The 20,729-nt window shown below is 45.3% G+C and overlaps 1 protein-coding gene across 1 annotated transcript in view; it reads left to right on the forward strand.

Annotated features, from left to right (window-relative positions):
* Window positions 1-20,729, forward strand: part of LOC123349807 (butyrophilin subfamily 2 member A1-like) — a 143,471-nt gene that overhangs the window by 42,213 nt on the left and 80,529 nt on the right. The window contains exons 21-22 of the mRNA XM_044987994.1: window positions 10,310-10,336; window positions 16,955-17,020. Coding sequence (XP_044843929.1) covers window positions 10,310-10,336; window positions 16,955-17,020 — 93 coding nt within the window. The remainder of the gene's footprint in view (window positions 1-10,309; window positions 10,337-16,954; window positions 17,021-20,729) is intronic.

Genomic DNA, 20,729 nt, shown 5'->3' on the forward strand with positions numbered 1-20,729 from the left:
ATGAGACTAAATCTTACAGTGACACTGTGGAAATCCTGGGGTCCCATTTTTCCCCCAAACCACTGGTAATTGCTGAAAGATATAGGTTCCACAAAAGAGACCAAAAGGAAGATGAAGCAGTTGTACAATTTGTAGCAATTTAAAAAAAGCTAGCAGAACACTGTGAATTTAGAGATGTTAAATGATGCCCTGCGTGACAGATTAGTGTGTGGCCTCTACAGTGAAGCTATATGGAAGTGCCTACTGATAGAGCCTGAGCTTACATTACAGAAGGCTGTTGATACTGCTGTCTCCATGGAACTGGCTACAAGGGAGGCGCAATACATCGGTGCATCCCCTAGGGTGCAAAAAGTGTCACAAGAACCGACCCACAAAACTGTGCAGAGTCAAGAATGTTACCGCTGTGGTAAGCCGGGTCACCAGGCATCAGAATGCTGGTGTAAAGACCTGATGTGTCGACACTGTGGCAGAAAGGGACACATTGAGTGTGCCTGTAAACAAAAGAAAAAGAGGCCTGTGGGCTGGCCGACAAAAAGAGGAACCCTGCATACCCTAGAGCAGACCCAGGATGATCAAGGTGACACCTCATCGCAAGAGGAAGTGCCACTGCATGTTTTGTCTGGCAGTGGGCTCGCATGAATACTGGGTAACCCTGTTGTTGGATGGCAAACCTATACGCATGGAACTGGACACCGGTGCAGCCGTCTCACTGGTCTCCGTGACTGTGTATAAAGAAAAGCTACAGCATCTTCCGCTTAAGGCAACAAAAACTGTTCTGAAGACGTATACGGGAGAAGCTGTGCCCATGTTGGGCACTATTGATGTTAAGGTGGAGCTCAATGGACAGGCTGCTAAATTGCCACTGTTTGTGATGAGAGGTAACTACCCAGCCTTAATGGGTAGGTCTTGGCTTGGGAAGATTCAGCTGAACTGGGCAGAAGTGCACCGGATGACTGAAGAAGAAACCAGTCTAACCCCTATACTAAGGAAATATGCTGCTGGTTTTGGAGATGATTTGGGAAGTATGAAGGGAATCACTGTGGAATTGAACATTAAACCTGACAGTCCACCAAAATATCTGAAAGCCCGAACTGTGCCATATGCCATCAGGCCGAAAGTCGAAGCGGACCTGGAGCGCCTGGTCACCAATGGAGTCCTAATACCAGTTACCCATAGCTCATGGGCCACTCCTATCATTCCAATAGTGAAGAAAGATGGCTCTCTCCGGATTTGCGTTGATTTTAAAGTCACTGTCAACCCAGTGTTCTGTGCAGAGCAATACCCGCTTCCCCGCATCTATGACCTCTTCGTGGGCCTGGCTGCGGGACAAAAGTTCAGTAAGATTGATCTGAGTCAAGCATATTTACAGATGCACGTTGATGAAAAGTCCCAAGAGCTATTGACTATTGTGACTCATAAGAGGCTTTATCGATACTGTCGCCTACCCTTCAGAATAACGTCTGCTCCCGCCCTGTTTCAGAGGGCTATGGACCAGATCTTGTGTGGCTTTTCAGGAGTTCAGTGCTATTATTAGTTGCACATTATGTCTTCGGGAGAAGAGAGACCTATTGCTTTTGCTTCACGCACTCTAAGCAAAGCAGAAACTAACTATGCCCAAATCGAACGTGAGGCATTAGGAATTGTTTTTGGAATTCGGAAGTTTCATCAGTACCTGTTTGGGCAAAAGTTTACTCTTCTCACAGACCATCGACCTCTGATGTCAATTTTTGGACCCTACACAGGCATTCCCCCATTAGCTGCTAGTCGTATGCAATGTTGGGCATTGTTACTTTCAGCACACACATATGAAATCAAATATGAAATCCACTCTGCATGGCAATGCAGATGGCCTCTCAAGGTTGCATTTGCCGGTCAAACATCAAGGTAGTGCCCAAAAGGAAATCTTCTACTTTGAACAGGTAGAGAATACACCCATCACTGCTACTCAGATAAAGAAGGCAACTCGCGTTGACCCAGTATTGTCCCAAGTTATGGACCTGGTGATGCATGGAAAATCTCGACAAACCTCTCCGGTCTCACCCGACCTTGTTACATACATGTCCAGGAGGACGGAGTTATCGGTCCAATCTGGTTGTTTGTTGTGGGGGAGACGTGTCATTATTCCACCACCACTGAGATCACTGATGTTAGAACAGCTACATTCCGGTCACTGTGGAATAGTGCGCATGAAGGAAATTGCACGAAGCTATTTTTGGTGGCCTGGATTGGACAGTGCTATTGAAGAGAAGGCAAAAGCTTGTATGTCATGTCAGGGTGTGAGGAATGCACCCCAGTGGGCACCCCTACACCCATGGGACTGGTCTGAAAACCCGTGGCAACGTATTCACGTTGACTTCACTGGCCCCCTTGAAGGAAGCATGTTCTTGGTGGCAGTAGATGCCCATTCTAAATGGCCAGAAGTCTCTATAATGCAGTCCACAACTGCAGAGAGTACTATCCAAAAACTACGAGGACTCTTTAGTCGTTTTGGTCTGCCAGAACAACTTGTGAGCGACAACGGACCGCAGTTTGTCTCTCAGGAGTTTGAAAATTTTATGAAGGCAAACGGGATACACCACATCACGTCAGCACCATATCATCCATACACCAACGGATTAGCTGAAAGATTTGTGCAGACAATGAAACACGCTTTGACATCAGCAAGGGGACAACACTCCATTCAAAAGCGTCTGGATACCTTCTTCCTTTCCTACAGAAACATATCTCATGCTACGACCCACGCATCTCCGGCCTTTCTAATGATGGGACGACAGCTGCGCACTTCCTTTGATCTGCTGAAACCTTCTGAACCCCAACAAATTGTGCAACATCAGCAGCAAAATCAAGTTATCAGACGAGCACCCAGAGCAAAAGAGCGAACCTTTAACAAGTGGCGACAATGGATGGGATCCTGGTGCTGCTCCAGTAACAGAAGGAAGTAGAAGTCAAGTTAAAGAACAAACAAACAAACAAACAACGTGCTTGTTTGCACTGACTGTGAAAGTGAAACTAAAAATCATAGCTACTCTGACCAGGCCACTGGAACCTTTTGATGAGAACATAGAGCAGTAGCATGTGTATACTGAGTGTTTTGAGCTTTTTGGTATTGCAAATGACATTACAGAAATAAAGAAGGTGCCAATATTCTTAAGTGTTGTAGGGGCTAAAACCTACTCCCTGCTACGCAGCTTACTACACCCTGTTAAGCATGAGACTAAATCTTACAGTGACACTGTGGAAATCCTGGGGTCCCATTTTTCCCCCAAACCACTGGTAATTGCTGAAAGATATAGGTTCCACAAAAGAGACCAAAAGGAAGATGAAGCAGTTGTACAATTTGTAGCAATTTAAAAAAAGCTAGCAGAACACTGTGAATTTAGAGATGTTAAATGATGCCCTGCGTGACAGATTAGTGTGTGGCCTCTACAGTGAAGCTATATGGAAGTGCCTACTGATAGAGCCTGAGCTTACATTACAGAAGGCTGTTGATACTGCTGTCTCCATGGAACTGGCTACAAGGGAGGCGCAATACATCGGTGCATCCCCTAGGGTGCAAAAAGTGTCACAAGAACCGACCCACAAAACTGTGCAGAGTCAAGAATGTTACCGCTGTGGTAAGCCGGGTCACCAGGCATCAGAATGCTGGTGTAAAGACCTGATGTGTCGACACTGTGGCAGAAAGGGACACATTGAGTGTGCCTGTAAACAAAAGAAAAAGAGGCCTGTGGGCTGGCCGACAAAAAGAGGAACCCTGCATACCCTAGAGCAGACCCAGGATGATCAAGGTGACACCTCATCGCAAGAGGAAGTGCCACTGCATGTTTTGTCTGGCAGTGGGCTCGCATGAATACTGGGTAACCCTGTTGTTGGATGGCAAACCTATACGCATGGAACTGGACACCGGTGGCAGCCGTCTCACTGGTCTCCGTGACTGTGTATAAAGAAAAGCTACAGCATCTTCCGCTTAAGGCAACAAAAAACTGTTCTGAAGACGTATACGGGAGAAGCTGTGCCCATGTTGGGCACTATTGATGTTAAGGTGGAGCTCAATGGACAGGCTGCTAAATTGCCACTGTTTGTGATGAGAGGTAACTACCCAGCCTTAATGGGTAGGTCTTGGCTTGGGAAGATTCAGCTGAACTGGGCAGAAGTGCACCGGATGACTGAAGAAGAAACCAGTCTAACCCCTATACTAAGGAAATATGCTGCTGGTTTTGGAGATGATTTGGGAAGTATGAAGGGAATCACTGTGGAATTGAACATTAAACCTGACAGTCCACCAAAATATCTGAAAGCCCGAACTGTGCCATATGCCATCAGGCCGAAAGTCGAAGCGGACCTGGAGCGCCTGGTCACCAATGGAGTCCTAATACCAGTTACCCATAGCTCATGGGCCACTCCTATCATTCCAATAGTGAAGAAAGATGGCTCTCTCCGGATTTGCGTTGATTTTAAAGTCACTGTCAACCCAGTGTTCTGTGCAGAGCAATACCCGCTTCCCCGCATCTATGACCTCTTCGTGGGCCTGGCTGCGGGACAAAAGTTCAGTAAGATTGATCTGAGTCAAGCATATTTACAGATGCACGTTGATGAAAAGTCCCAAGAGCTATTGACTATTGTGACTCATAAGAGGCTTTATCGATACTGTCGCCTACCCTTCAGAATAACGTCTGCTCCCGCCCTGTTTCAGAGGGCTATGGACCAGATCTTGTGTGGCTTTTCAGGAGTTCAGTGCTATTATTAGTTGCACATTATGTCTTCGGGAGAAGAGAGACCTATTGCTTTTGCTTCACGCACTCTAAGCAAAGCAGAAACTAACTATGCCCAAATCGAACGTGAGGCATTAGGAATTGTTTTTGGAATTCGGAAGTTTCATCAGTACCTGTTTGGGCAAAAGTTTACTCTTCTCACAGACCATCGACCTCTGATGTCAATTTTTGGACCCTACACAGGCATTCCCCCATTAGCTGCTAGTCGTATGCAATGTTGGGCATTGTTACTTTCAGCACACACATATGAAATCAAATATGAAATCCACTCTGCATGGCAATGCAGATGGCCTCTCAAGGTTGCATTTGCCGGTCAAACATCAAGGTAGTGCCCAAAAGGAAATCTTCTACTTTGAACAGGTAGAGAATACACCCATCACTGCTACTCAGATAAAGAAGGCAACTCGCGTTGACCCAGTATTGTCCCAAGTTATGGACCTGGTGATGCATGGAAAATCTCGACAAACCTCTCCGGTCTCACCCGACCTTGTTACATACATGTCCAGGAGGACGGAGTTATCGGTCCAATCTGGTTGTTTGTTGTGGGGGAGACGTGTCATTATTCCACCACCACTGAGATCACTGATGTTAGAACAGCTACATTCCGGTCACTGTGGAATAGTGCGCATGAAGGAAATTGCACGAAGCTATTTTTGGTGGCCTGGATTGGACAGTGCTATTGAAGAGAAGGCAAAAGCTTGTATGTCATGTCAGGGTGTGAGGAATGCACCCCAGTGGGCACCCCTACACCCATGGGACTGGTCTGAAAACCCGTGGCAACGTATTCACGTTGACTTCACTGGCCCCCTTGAAGGAAGCATGTTCTTGGTGGCAGTAGATGCCCATTCTAAATGGCCAGAAGTCTCTATAATGCAGTCCACAACTGCAGAGAGTACTATCCAAAAACTACGAGGACTCTTTAGTCGTTTTGGTCTGCCAGAACAACTTGTGAGCGACAACGGACCGCAGTTTGTCTCTCAGGAGTTTGAAAATTTTATGAAGGCAAACGGGATACACCACATCACGTCAGCACCATATCATCCATACACCAACGGATTAGCTGAAAGATTTGTGCAGACAATGAAACACGCTTTGACATCAGCAAGGGGACAACACTCCATTCAAAAGCGTCTGGATACCTTCTTCCTTTCCTACAGAAACATATCTCATGCTACGACCCACGCATCTCCGGCCTTTCTAATGATGGGACGACAGCTGCGCACTTCCTTTGATCTGCTGAAACCTTCTGAACCCCAACAAATTGTGCAACATCAGCAGCAAAATCAAGTTATCAGACGAGCACCCAGAGCAAAAGAGCGAACCTTTAGCCCGGGACAGCCAGTTTTGGCTCGGAATTATACTTCCAGAGCTAAATGGGTCCCTGACACAATCATCACTCAAACAGGACCTGTTTCCTACACAGTCCAGACTGCAGAGAATCTTACCTGGCGGCGACATGTAGATCAGCTGTTGCCAAGTCATGCCAGTCCTCAGAACACATCTGCAGTTGACGGGCCTGACTTCACCACTTCTGGTGAGAATCACAAATCACCTGTTTCTGACTGTTCTCCATTACTGCCGGCGGCTGAGATACCCCTTTGCCCAACACGAGCTGATACCACCTCCTCACCTGTTCGTGCTGCGGACCCAGAGCCCATGGTACTTTCGGGTGCAACACCACCAGAAGTTCGCCGTAATCCACCTAGAGACAGAAGGCCTCCTCATCGGCTGGATCTTTAGCTAGGGCGAACCCACGGTTATGGGGCAAAATAATCCCCAGGGTTTAGCCGGGAATGGAGGCAGTCTACCCTCCTTCTCTAATCTAGTGTGTGTTTTATTTAGGGGATGTTCTTATTAAGGGAGGAGGAATATGTTGTGTATTTGGTTGTCATGGTTTTTGTTCCTATGGCAACTGAGTTAGATTATTAGGGGATAGCCCAGCCAGTTTTGGCCAGTTGGGTGAGCTCTGTGTCTGTAAATAAAATGGTAGTTTTGTTAGCTGTCTGCTGTCTGGCCTCAAGTGATTTCTTCCTAAACCGGCTGCCCCCCAAGGATGTAACAGCCATGGCTCTGTGTTGTGCCACCGTTCACTCCACCACTCTGTTGCCAATGGCCCTGCACAGTCACCTTCTGCTGCCACCTGCAACTGTGACCTCTGCGAGTTGGTCTCTTGAGGTTCCACCAGCTCTCAGTGATTTCAGCTGAGCTCTCAGTGGGGGAACCTCACTGCTAGTGCAGTCTGAGCTGTCTTTTACACAAAAACACTGTACCCACAGGAACACTGTCCCCAAAGCAGGACTAAGCACTTATACCTGATTATCAGTGATTTCAGCTGCAGTGGTCCCTTAACAGAACAAAAAAATATCTATGGAGCCTAATCAGCTCTGTCTTTAAACAGTGAAGAGGGACAGGTCCCCACTCTCTCTTTTGATGCCCCCAATCAGCACAGGCTAAGTACAGTTCTACTGCCCTTTACTCATACAATAAGAACAACAAAATTTCATTCCCCCTCCCCACATTCAAGTGACTTGTAACCCAACCCCAGCCAAAATCTATCACTTGGGCAACACAGCTCTGTTTGCTGGATACCTACGTAGATTAGGTGTGAATGTAAATACAATCTGGTCCTGAAGCCTTTCCCCCCAGCTCCCAGCTCATCATTAGCTGTCAGGGAGAGCTCATTTACACTTTGCTTACAAATCATCATTTGAAATTATTAGGTTGGCCAACGTCACTGAAATGAATGCACTGACATTGTCATAAAAAACAACAGCTGTATAAGGAAGCTAGTCTATGTTCATACTTTTCAGATCTATTATACTTTCAGATACATGTATTTTATCATACACTGTATATGCTTTTAAAGTGTGTATTATTGTTTCAATTTCAATTTAAATTTCCAAACAGTCACTAAATTGGCATGTTTCAGAGTAGCAGCTGTGTTAGTCTGTATCCGCAAAAAGAACAGGAGTACTTGTGGCACCTTAGAGACTAACAAATTTATTTCAGCATAAGCTTTCTTGAGCTACAGCCCACTTCTTCAGATGCATAGAATGGAACATATATTGAGGAAATATATATACACATACAGAGAGCATGAAAAGGTGGGAGTTGTCTTACCAACTCTGAGAGGCCAATTAAGTGAGAGAAAAAAACTTTTGAAGTGGTAATCAAGATAGCCCAGTACAGACACTTTCATAAGAAGTGTGAGAATATTTACAAGAGGAGATAGATTCAATGTTTGTAATGGCTCAGCCATTCCCAGTCTCTATTCAAGCCTAAATTGATTGTATCTAGTTTGCATATCATTTCGAGCTCAGCAGTTTCTCTTTGGAGTCTGTTTTTGAAGCTTTTCTGTTGCAAAATTGCCACCCACAGGTCTGTCATTGAATGACCAGACAGGTTAAAGTGTTTTCCTACTGGTTTTTGAGTGTTATGATTCCTGATATCAGGTTCGTGTCCATTTATTCTTTTGCATAGAGACTGTCTGGTTTGGCCAATGTACGTGGCAGAGGGGCATTGCTGGCGCATGCTGGCATATATCACATTGGTAGATGTGCAGGTGAACGAGCCCCTGATGGCATGGCTGATGTGATTAGGTCCTATTATGGTGTCACTTGAATAGATATGTGGACAGAGTGGCATCGGGCTTTGAGCAAGGATAAGTTAGTGTTTTTGTTCTGTGGTGTGTGGTTGCTGGTGGATATTTTCTTCAGGTTTGGAGTCTGTCTGTAAGCAAGGACAGGTCTGTCTCCCAAGATCTGTGAGAGTGAGGGATCATCTTTCAGGAGAGGTTGTAGATCTTTGATGATGCGCTGCAGAGTGTTTAATTGGGGGATGAAGGTAACGGCTAGTGGCATTCTGTTATTTTCTATGTTGGACCTGTCTTGTAGTAGGTGATTTCTGGGTACTCTTCGGGTTCTGTCAATCTGTTTTTTCACTTCAGCAGGGGGTGTTGTAGTTTTAGATATACTGGATAGAGATCTTGTAGGTATTTGTCTCTGTCTGAGGGATTGGAACAAATGCAGTTGTATCTTAGAGCTTGGCTGTAGATAATGGGTTGTGGTGTATCTTGGATGGAAGCTGGAGGCATGTAGGTAAGTATAGCGGTCAGTAGGTTTCCAGTATAGGGTGGTGTTTGTGTGACCTTCGCTTATTAGCACAGTAGTGTCCATGAAATGGACCGCTTGTGTGGATTTGTCTAGGCTGAGGTTGATGGTGGGATGGAAATTGTTGAAATCATGGTGGAATTCCTCAAGGGCTTCTTTCCCATGGGTCCAGATGATGAAGATATCATCAATGTAGTGCAAGTAAAGTAGGGGCATTAGGGGATGAGAGCTAAGGAAGCGTTGTTCTAAGTCAGCCATAAAAATGTTGGCATACAATGCCCATGTGGGTACCCATAGAAGTGCCCAAATGTGAAATAGTTGTGGGTGAGGACAAAGTCACAAAGTTCAGCCACCAGGTTTGGCATGTAACTAGTTCACAAAACTGGGGGGGGTTGGGGAAATTTGGGGTGTGTGTGTAGAGAAATCACTGCTGACAGTCCATGTTCTTCCCCATCCATAGCAGGGAATACAGAAGCTCCAGGCAGACACATTGCACCTCCCCACACTGCTCACACATACCAGGCAGCATGGAAGATGTGACCTGATCCCTGTTGTCTGTCTCAGCCTGAGGGGTGGGACAGACCCACTGTCTCCTTGACAGCCACATATGGGGTCCAAAATACCTCAGTAGCCACAGCTGGACTGTCACTGATTTAGAGTTCATCTGCACAGCAGCTGGAGTGTGTAATTCCCAGTGCAGGCAGACAGACACTTACTATCTCTGCTCAAGCTAGAATGCTAAAAATAGCAGTGTACGTGCAGTTAGACAAGTAGCAGCTCAGACGAGGTGCCTGAACACGTACCCAGGGGTCAGGTGGATTGGACTCACGTGGCTAGCCCTAGCCAGCATGGTCACTCTGCTATTGTTAGTGCACTAGCTCAAACAGAACTAGCACATATATGTCTACCCATGCTGGGTGTTACACCTCCCAGCTGCAATGTAGACACACATTGGAGGGAATTGTCCTTCTATGTCCTGCCTAGTAGGAGCTGGGTTGCTGTGAATACAGCCTCTGGTGGTTGGAAACACTGTGTTTGGTGATGGGAAGGTTCATTTTTTGTTTGAGTGAGAGGGGAACATGTAAGAGGGAGTTAGATTAAAGCCAGTGGGAGCAGGGAACATGGGGAGGTGACTCATTGACTGGAGGTTCAGGACAGACAGAGCAGCTCTCAGACAGATCAGGACTCCTGCCCTGGTTTCTAATCTTAACTCAGAACAGCCCACATGTGTATGACAGAGAGAGAGAGAGAGAGGGACTGACCATTCATGTGCCATTTTTGACTATATTAACTCCTGCAAAAGGAATCACCCCCTACTGCATCTGACATCCTCTCTTGCCGTTAGTCTGGAACTTCCCTGCTGATGAAGGAAGGAAATTTGCAGTCAATGCCTCTCTTAATTCAATATCTGTTTTCTTACTTTTGTTTCAGAAAGGAGAAGGGCTCAGAACAATTCAGGTAACAGAATACACAGCACATGGATGGAAGGTGCTAATACTATGGTGATAGATGAAGCATGAGAACCTCAATACATTAGAATCTATTCCATTATTAAGGAAATCAGCAGGTTTTATACTATAATCAAACTAGAAACACAACCTGGTCTTATCAGAGACACAGCTCCTAAGGTCCTTCCCAGCTGCCAAACTGATTTCAAGGCCTGATTCTGACTTTATTTACATCAATTTCACACCATTGTAACTCCACTGATGTGTACGGAGTTACTTCTGAATTATAACAGTCAGTTCAGAATCAGCCCCCAGTGTGAGATTTCTCTGAGTTGACAACTGATGGTGTAATTTTTAAAAACATCTAAGTGATTTCAGAGCACAAATCTCATTGCAACTCAATGGGGCCTTGTAAATGTGGCCTATATCTGTTAGCACCCCTGTCATAAACAGATAGTTAAGGGTTAATGCCTCTTTTACCTGTAAAGGGTTAAGAAGTTCACTTAGCCTAGCTGACACCTGACCAAAGGAACCAATGGGGGAAATGTTTGAAAAGGAAGGAGGGAAGTTTCCTTTGTTTAGTCAGTTTCAATTTCAGCCGGAGTGAAAAAGTTCAAGGAACCAGCCTCTTAACAGAGTAGTAAGTTTTAGAAAGGAATAAATAGGTTTATGTTTATTTTCTTTTGTAACTTGTCTTGGTGCCATTAAGGGAATTGTCAAATTGGGTATTCTTGTGGGTATTAAGATTTTTGCCCAGGGGAACATCCTGTGTTTTCAATCTATTGTCTGTGAGATTAGCTGATATGCTGTCTCCCAGAGGTTTTTTCTTTCTTTCTTTCTTTCTTTTACCTTTCTTTTCTTTAATTAAAAGCCTTCTTTTTAAAAATCTGATTGAGTTTTCCCTGTTTTTTAGATCCAAGGGAATTTGATCTGGACTCACCAGGGACTGGTGGGGGGAAAAGGGAGGGGGAAGGAGTAATTCTTCCTTGTTTTTGAGTTCCAAGGTAATTGTATCTGGACTTACCAGGGAATTGGTGGAGGAGTCTCTCACGGCTACCCAGGGAGGGGAAGGTTTTGGGGGGAAAGGGAGTGATCCAGGTACTCAGAAATTCTGGATGGTGGCAGTGAGACCAGATCTAAGCTGGTAATTAAGCTTAGAAGTGTCCATGCAGGTCCCCACATCTGTACCCTAAAGTTCAGAGTGGGGTTGAGACCTATGACAACCCCACTATTGCAGGATGGAGAAATTTACCACCTGAGTCCATCCCCCTTATGCCTCCACTTTCAATTCTGTATTTGTCAAGTTCATTGTCTAGTCCTTTCGCTGGGTCCTTAATAGTCTCAGTCTCCTTCAGGATCATGGGGAATTGGAAGTTCCTTGACTCTAGTAGGGTAGAGAGCCCTAGATCTCCATGTTTGGGAGCTTTCTTGTCAAAAACTCCTTGGCTGGAGTAGGTAGGGGAACCTGGGCCCATCCACTCCACTGGGTTCCATCTCAGGGTCATTGTTTGGAACAGCCAGAACCAGTTCTTGTCTCTCCCTTGTGGCTCCCTGAGCTGCCTCCTATTGCTCCTGCTCTGGAGGCTTCCCCAGCCTCTTGCTCTACTTCTGTCTCTTTGCCATGTTGGCTTCTCAAGCAGCTTCTCCCGAGTGTGCTGCAGGGATCCTCTCTCTGCAATTCTTCTGCCTCTATGGCTGCTGCTTTTCTCCCCAGGAGAAATACATGAGGAACAAATATTTGACATCAAGCTAAATTTTTGCCCACTATACCCTCTTCTTTCCAATTGAAACAACCAATCCATCTTCTTTCGTTCTTCCCTAAACCTCATGGGACCAAACAGGACTAAATAGTATATACTCTGGACATCAGACTCACACCTGCATTCTACCTGGAGAGAACCAAGGCCTACAGATAGTCACCAAGACTTTTTATTTAAACTTTGGAATAATCTAAAGATCTCGCCATTTTCAAGCAGTGACTGTGTAAATGGATTTCTGAATTCATCCACCTTTGCTACAACAGGAGGATATACAACTCCCACCAGAGATCCCAACCAGCTCTACCAGGTCATTGTCAATCTCAGTATCCTTTCTCTTATCAATCAATGACATATGTAAAGTGGCCACCTGGGCATCCGCAAACACATTTACAAAACATTAGGCAATAGATCAGAGATCAAGATCGGATGCATTGGTAGGACTTACTGTACTATTGTCAATTACTCATGCAACTCCAAAGCCCCTTCCATCCACCCCGGGACACTGCTTGACAATCACCTGAAGTGGAGCACCCATAGGGACACACCTCGAAGAAGAAAAGGTTACTCACTCTATGTTGTAACTGAGGCAGTTCAAGATGGTGACTCAATGGGTTCTCCACTACCTACCCTTCTCCCCTTTACTTCTGTTTTCAATTTATGAACCAGGTGGTAGAGAAGGAACTGAGGGGGGTTGTTGTGCGGCACTAGATAAACACTGACAAAGGCACGAGACAGAGAGATTGGTAGTCTAGTTAGTCAGACGGAGAGACCTAGATATGCCCCATCTTTCTCTGCATCCAGACCTCCTGAAGCTAAAGGAGGACCTTTTGAGGAGCAGAAGGAGAGACTAGAGGAGGAAACTTCACCTCCTACCAATATCTCATCGTCTTCACCGGATACAGCAGTGATGTCAACCCTAACCCCTCAACATCTGCTAATGCAATGGACATGAACTTCTTATTGTCACATCTCACACCTAACTCTCTGGTGGTCAATGCAGTGAATGACCCCCAGCGATAAAGACTGGAAGAGGATAGATCTCTCAATGGCAACTCTATAATTCAGAATTTCCTCTTATGAGGATTTGTCACTAGCCACATCAGTGGTCATAAGATGGAGTTCATGGCTACACTGTTTGGGATTCCTGAAGGAAGTGCAGGCCGCAGTAGAGGATCTGCCATTCGAAAGCTCCAAACTATTTGCCAACTGGATTGATGAATCCCTCCATTCCCTAAAAGATTCAAAAGCAACATTGAGATCACTCAGCATTTATACACAGCACAGAAGAAGAAACCAGGTAGATATCATCCTACCCCAAGATCTTGACCTCGGGCTTTCCTTCTAGCTCAATGACACCATGACCTGCAGTGGAGATAACAGAGACCTCCTTCTAAATGTATACAGCCCCCATCACAATCTTCTACATCTCACCCACCTGCCTCAAAACTGCAGTCTTGAGAACTGGGTTGAGTCCCCAAGACCATGTGCTGCCACCATCAGAAATTATCAATCAGTTTGCTGACCATCTGACCCCATTGTATCCAACAATGCAGAATATCACCTCAGACAAGAGGGCACTGGAATTCATCAGCAACGGATACCCAATTCCATATATATCCCTCCTGCCTATCCCTCCACCCGTCCCTCTTCAGGGACCTTTCTCACAAACCTTTTAGGTCCTCTCCTGGCTCCCTGGTCTGGAGTCTTGGGGAGGTCCCAGCTGGCTCGAGGTAGATGACCCGGGTTGGTTTTCTTCCCCCTGATTGTTGGTCTCTGCAGGGCTGGCACTCCCCAGTCACACACTAAACCCCACAATAGTTCAAAGTCCCGATTTTGGTGGTGAGTGGGAGTGAATACAGATTCTTCGGGATGTGGCGCTCCTCTCCCAGCTCCCAGCTCAAACAGATCAAAAGTGAAACCATGGAGAATTCATTCACTTACAGGGTTAGTTAGTAGTTGAGATTTGGGTTTGAGAATGTCAGTGATGCTTCAATGCTGGACTTAGGCACATAAAGAGGCACTGAGGTGGCTACATTCTTCTGTGAATCTGGTGTCAAGTGACTGATTCAGAATCCATTGAAGTCAATGGAAAGTCTCCCATTGACTTCAGTGAATTTGCATCTGGCCCTGGGCCTGCAGTGATTTTATATCACTGTCACATGTATGAGGGAGAGATTTCCTGTGTCTTCCTTGAGGCCTCTCTCTTTTGGGACAGAATCACATGTGCAAACCCTTGTGCGTTTTTCGAAGGGCAAAACCAAGGGGAAAACATGAACTTTACAATCACACATTTGAGGGTGTATCAGGTTGTGCTTTTGTGAGAGAATTATAATTACGTAATCAAGGGCCCAGTTCTTCTCCCAGTGAAATCAATAAAAAGATTTGCATGAGAAGGAGCAGGATTAGGCTCCTTATCAGATCATACAGTGAATATAATGAAAAGCATTTGTGGCTTTTTTTCCCCCGATCAACCGAGGGAGGACAAATGTAAGTTTTCTCCAATGGCTGTAGTTTGAAGAGGGAAGAACCTGGCATTTCCCCAGTGAGGGATGTGTGGTAGGCAGGGTCCCTCCCAGAGATGTTTCCTTGGTATCCGGAGAGTTCTCATATCACAAACCAGAAAGTAAAGTGGTCACAGAGCCCAAGATTGATGGGAAATGAGGCATTGTACTTTTGAGTCTTGGGCTTTGTATAGAAGGATGCTCTTTTCCAGAGCAGTTTCCTGGCCTCCCTCATCTCTGTCAGCAGGGTGCTAAGAGTGCTTTGTCCTCTCTATTCCTGAGATCTCAAGGAGGAACTGTTCACCCCTTAAATCGCAAGCCCTACTGGAGATCTCCTCTGGGCAGTGTGGTTCTGCAACTCAGTCCCCTTCCCCAGTACAGGTTTGCGCCTATCACGCAGAAATGTTCGATACTGGAAATAGATGCAATGTCTTGAATGAAAACTTTTCACCAAAGAGCCTTCACCAGCTATTCAGTGTATGAAGTTAATCATATGCCCATCCCCCCTGTATAGAAGATTAGAAGAGAGATTAGAGCCCAACCTTTTTTGAACAATTTTGGCAAGAACCTTCATAGTCACTATTAAATAGAAAAAAGCTCAATAGAATGCAATCCAACTCTCCTAATATGGACATCAGATAATAAAAGTGTTATGATATTATTTATTTAATGAATTATGTTCCATTTTCTGTTTCCATGTGCAGTCCTTTTCATATGTGCATTTTCTTTCAAACAAATTTTGTCTTCTGGAGAGTTACATTTCTAGAGGATACTGAACAGCATGGAGATGTTCATTGAAAAATGCCAGAATGGAAAAGCAACTCTCCTCATATCTCGCAAATATTCAGAGATGCTCTTGTGAAGCCAGGAAAAAAGGGATCATGAAAGGCAGGAGAGAGCAGAAAATTTTAAAAATAAATGGTTCACTTTCCACTGTACAAGATTTGTGTATATTGACCAGACTACATATAAGAGAAATAAGACTCAGACTTACCTATTGTCTTCTCTGAGTTTTCTGAAAATGAAGCAAATGTTCAGTGATAATCACTGAAACATTCATTTTGTAAGGGCCAGGCAGGAAGAGGAGAACACCTCTTTATTGGTTGTCTGTGGAATCAGAGGGGGTAGGAATATGCATTATCCCCACACAAGTCCCTCCAGCATTTGCAGTTGTATGGATCCCAGGACCAGCTAAAGAGCATTCTGACATCTGGGTGAAGGGCCACAGCATGGTGGTCAGCTGAACCCTCCCCTTTTGAGAATAACTTAGAGTGGAGGGGTTTAGTTTGGCTGAGGCTCACTGGAGCATGTAAAAAACACTCCGCAGGAAGAGGAGAACACCAACATGGCTAATATTTATTCTATTCTATTGTAATCCTTCTGCCGGCAGCAACCAGGGCTGGGATCAATATCTAGGGGTTCCTTTTCAACAATACAACACAAAACTGGCTTGAGTCCCCACCCAGTAACCTGGGAAAATGACACCCCGGGGTGCCTCTAAGAGGCAATACTTCTCCTTTCACAAGCACAGAGTTTGCGTGTAGGAAAGAAACTTTTAATGAAAGGAGGGAAGTCACCCAACATTAACTGGGGAAAATGCCACAAGCAGGTTTGATAAAGATAAAACTATGAGCAGGACATTCAACCCAGAGTGCGTGGGGCAGAGGCTTCTGCCTCCTGTTATTGCGTTCTACAACCAAAACTTACTTTTCTGTGCCCCTCTCTGCTCCTTCACCAAACCACACTCACAGTCATTGCCCTTGTTGAGGGCCCTGGGTTCAGTGGGGCATCTGTTTGAGTTCACCTCCTATCTGGGGAAGAAGGCATCGTGCTTGCTCTGCCATCTGAGCACTTGCTCTGGCTGGCTGCTTCACCAGTCGCTGTTCCTCCCTACTGCCCTCCCTGCCAGCCGCGGTTTCTCCCCTGCTGGCCACACTACCAGCCGTTATTCCTCCCTCACTTGTTCCACTTGCCAGTCATCTTCTGCCACCTGCCTCTCTGCTGTGACCTCTGCAGGTCAGTCTCTTGAGAGTCCCCCCAACTCTTAGTGACTGTCAGCTCTTAGTGACTTTTAGCTCTTAGCAGGCTGGGCAGAAATGCTGTCCCACCACATGTGATTTTAGCTCTTATTGAGCACTTAAAATAACAAAATACTCCTAATGGAGCCTATTTCGCTCTCTCTTTGAATAGTGGGGAGTAACAGGTAAAACAGACTGGGGACCCTTAGGTAGAGTCCATACCTCCTGGCAGGAAAATATGTTCATACCTCAACATTGTTCATTCCCCATCAAAAGTCCATCATTGTTTAGGTCCAAAACTGTTTGAGGCTACATGGTGGTGATAGTAACATGTTCTATCTTTCCACAGGTGCCTTAATCTATTTATTGTGGTCTGTTGCTGTGACTGTCATCCCTTCTCTTGGAATATGCAAAAGTAAGTTAACTTAATTTTCTTTTGTTTACTTTGCATAAGGTGTAAATTTTTAATAGTGAGGGTGATTAACCATTGGAACAATTTACCAAGGGTTGCGGTGGTGTCTCCAACCCTGACAATTTCTAAATCAAGATTGGATTTTTTTTTTTAAACCCTCTGCTCTAGGAATTATTTTGGGGCAGTTCTCTGGCCTGTGTTCTAGAGGTGATCAGATTAGACGATCACACTGGTGCATTTTGTCCTTGGAATTTAAATTAATATTAAATTTAATATTATTAAATTAATATATTGTGCCTTAAAATAAACAATTTTGCTTGAAAGAACCTGACTGACAGCAGCAGAGAGAACACATTGTTGTTCAAATTTTCTGATAGCAAAAGTACTGGATCCAAATATTTGTCCACATGAACCTCACTGAAGGTGGCTAATTTATAGACTCATAGACTTTAAGGTCAGAAGGGACCATTATGATCATCTAGTCTGACCTCCTGCACAATGCAGGCCACAGAACCTCACCCACCCACTCCTGTAACAACCCCCTAACCTATGTCTGAGTTATTGAAGTCCTCAAATTGTGGTTTGAAGACCTCAAGCTGCAGAGAATCCTCCAGCAAGTGACCCATGCCCCATGCTGCAGAGGAAGGCAAAAAACCTCCAGGGCCTCTGCCAATCTGCCCTGGAGGAAAATTCCTTCCCGACCCCAAATATGGCGATCAGTTAAACCCTGACTCACCAGCCAGCACCCAGGAAAGAATTCTCTGTAGTAACTCAGATCCCACCCCATCTAACATCCCATCACAGACCACTGGGCATACTTACCTGCTGATAATCAAAGATCAAATTAATTGCCAAAATTAGGCTATCCCATCATACCATCTCCTCCATAAACTTATCAAGCTTAGTCTTAAAGCCATATATGTCTTTTGCCCCCACTACTCCCCTGGGAAGGCTGTTCCAGAATTTCACTCCTCTAATGGTTAGAAACCTCCGTCTAATTTCAAGTCTAAACTTCCTAGTGTCCAGTTTATATCCATTTGTTCTTATGTTCACTTTGGGACAATTACATACCCCCTCCCCCCGGGTGCCTCTAGGAGGAAATACTTCCCCACTCGCAAGCACAGAGTCCGAGTGTAGCAAAATCCTTTTAATAAATGAGGGAAACAATGCGGCATCACGTTGGAGAGACACCACAAACAGGACTATACACAAACCATAAGCAAAAAACCCCACCTCCAAGTACATTTGGCACTGTCCTTTCCCCCTTAGGGTCTTAAGTCCAATCACCCCAAAGTCCAACAACCCAAAAGTCTCTGTCTCTGGTCAGTGCCACCCCAGAGTTCAAAAGTTTATCTGCAGAGTTTTACCCCCCCCCAGCCTGGGTGGAAATGCTGGGGGGGGGGGCACACACAGCGTGTTAAGGGGCACCTTACACGTGCCAGGGCCAACTGCTCCGCCTCTCCGTGGAGTTCTGCTGCAGCCTTCACCACGACTGACTCTATTCTACCAGCTGTGCCGCTCCTCCAGCTGACCTGTGAACCGCGTCAGCCATCCCCACAAACCGCTCCTCACTGTTCACTGTTCCATGGGCTGCTCCAACATGCTGCAGTCTGCTCTGCTCTGCCAGCCGCTTAGCGATAGATCTTCAGGCTCCCCCACTAGGTAACACAGCACTCAGTGATCTCAGCTCAGTAAGTTTAGCTCTTTTAGTGATTTCAGCTCTTAGTGGTTTTAGCTTGTAGTAGGGGAGCCCCAGTGCTGGTGCACTATTGGCCCAACGTGAATTCAGGTCAGCAGCCTCTAGATGGACTCCTAAAGGATTACAAAATTAGCTCTGCCCTTTAACAGTGGAGAGAGGAGGATGTGCATTTGGTGTTCCAGGCCCTCAAAAGGGGCCCATGCCATCAGGTACACACACCAGTCCCCAACCTCTCTCAATTTACTGGGTTTTGGAACCCATGTCCCTTGTCTAGCAAGTACTATTTAATGTAGGTTGAGTCATTTCTATCATAAAGCAATCTCATGGTTCCTCATTTACTTAATCAGGGTGACAACACTTTATTCCTCCTGCCCCAATAACAAAGAAATTGGGGATCCCACAGCTGTGAAAATAACCATCCCAGGCTGCTGTGCGCTATGCTAAATGGAGTGGGTTTGCCAATGCAAATGCACATTCCTGAAATTCCTTTCCCCACTCCAATGCAAATGCTTGAAATTCCTTTTCCCACTCCTCATAATTTACCACCAGATGTCAGGGTAGAGCTCATCCTGACTGCTTACATCCTCCCCCCAGCCGAGAATTTGTCGTCCCGTCAAATCACATTCCCTACTATACCAACTTACTGGTCCCCTCCAAAGGGCCTCAGATAGCCCACTTTAGCTTTCACAAACCTGTGTGCTAAATGTATTGGCTCTTCACTAATCACCCCAGGTGCATCGTAAGTTAACCGTCTCACTGGTCTTATTACCCTGTCTCGCCTATTGAGAATCTCTGTTGCTGTGGTAGGGGGAACATCCTCTTGAGTGACGGATGGGGAGGTTTCCTGATGTTCAAGATGTTTAAAATACAATTAGTGAATGTTAAAATCCTCTAGGAATAAGTTCCACGGGTTGACTGTGTGTTGTGTGAAAAGTACTTCCTTTTGTTTGTTTGTTTGTTTGTTTTAAACCTATTTATTTAATCAAGTAACCCCTAGTTCTTGTTTTATGCAAATGGGTAAATAATATTTTTCTTTCCCCTTTTCTCTTCCTTCACAACATTCATGATTTCATAGAATCATATTACCCCTTTGTCATCTCTTTTCCAAGCTGAACAGTCTTAGTCTTTTAAATCTCTTCTCGTATGGGAGATCTTGCATACCCTTAATCAGTTTTGTTGCCCTTCTCATACATTTTTTTTAGGTGGGGTGTCCAGAATTGTACACAGTATTCAAGGTGTGGGTGTACCAAAGATTCATATTTTGGCATTATGTTATTTTTTCTCTCATAACCTTTCTCTTTCTTAATAGTTGCTAACATTCTGTTAGTGTTTTTGATTGCTGATGCAAATTGAGTGGATGTTTTCCGAGAACTATCTACACTTTTGATAATTTTTTCTGAGTTACACCTGAATAGTATCAGAGGGGTAGCCGTGTTAGTCTGGATCTGTAAAAGCAGCAAAGAGTCTTGTGGCACCTTATAGACTAACAGACGTATTGGAGCATGAGCTTTCCCTTTTTGATAAAAGTATGAATAATGGGTATTTTTTCATTGTGCTAGGGCTCGCAGCTCCCATAAAAGAAACTGGTACCACTGCCTCATTGCAGCCTGGGTTCAGAATCAAACCAGTCTGTCACTGGCAGCAGGGGAATTCCCCATCATCCCCTGTAGTCCCTGACTCCCACTGTTGCCGGCTCAAAGGGCCCGAGGCGGAGCAACAGCAGGGGTTCGTTGCCCGGTGTGCGTCGCTCTAATTAACACACCAGGGTGGAGAAGCAAACCACGTTTATTTGAGCCCAAATAAGGTGCCAGGGAGAAAAAGCATTCTCAAATCCTGCACACCCGCGCGCAGGCGGGGTCCCAGCATTTATACCCCCTTGTTTGTGTAAGCCTTTTGTTTGGTTTTCCCCCTCACCCCTCCCTTCCCAACAGCAGTTACTTTAAACATTACATCTCAGCGTGTTAGAAAAGTTCCCATTCGCATATTTATCTATGGCCTTCACAGCACAGACGC

The sequence above is a fragment of the Mauremys mutica genome, chromosome 15, assembly GCF_020497125.1.
Source record: "Mauremys mutica isolate MM-2020 ecotype Southern chromosome 15, ASM2049712v1, whole genome shotgun sequence".
In the NCBI taxonomy this organism is placed as follows: domain Eukaryota; kingdom Metazoa; phylum Chordata; order Testudines; family Geoemydidae; genus Mauremys; species Mauremys mutica.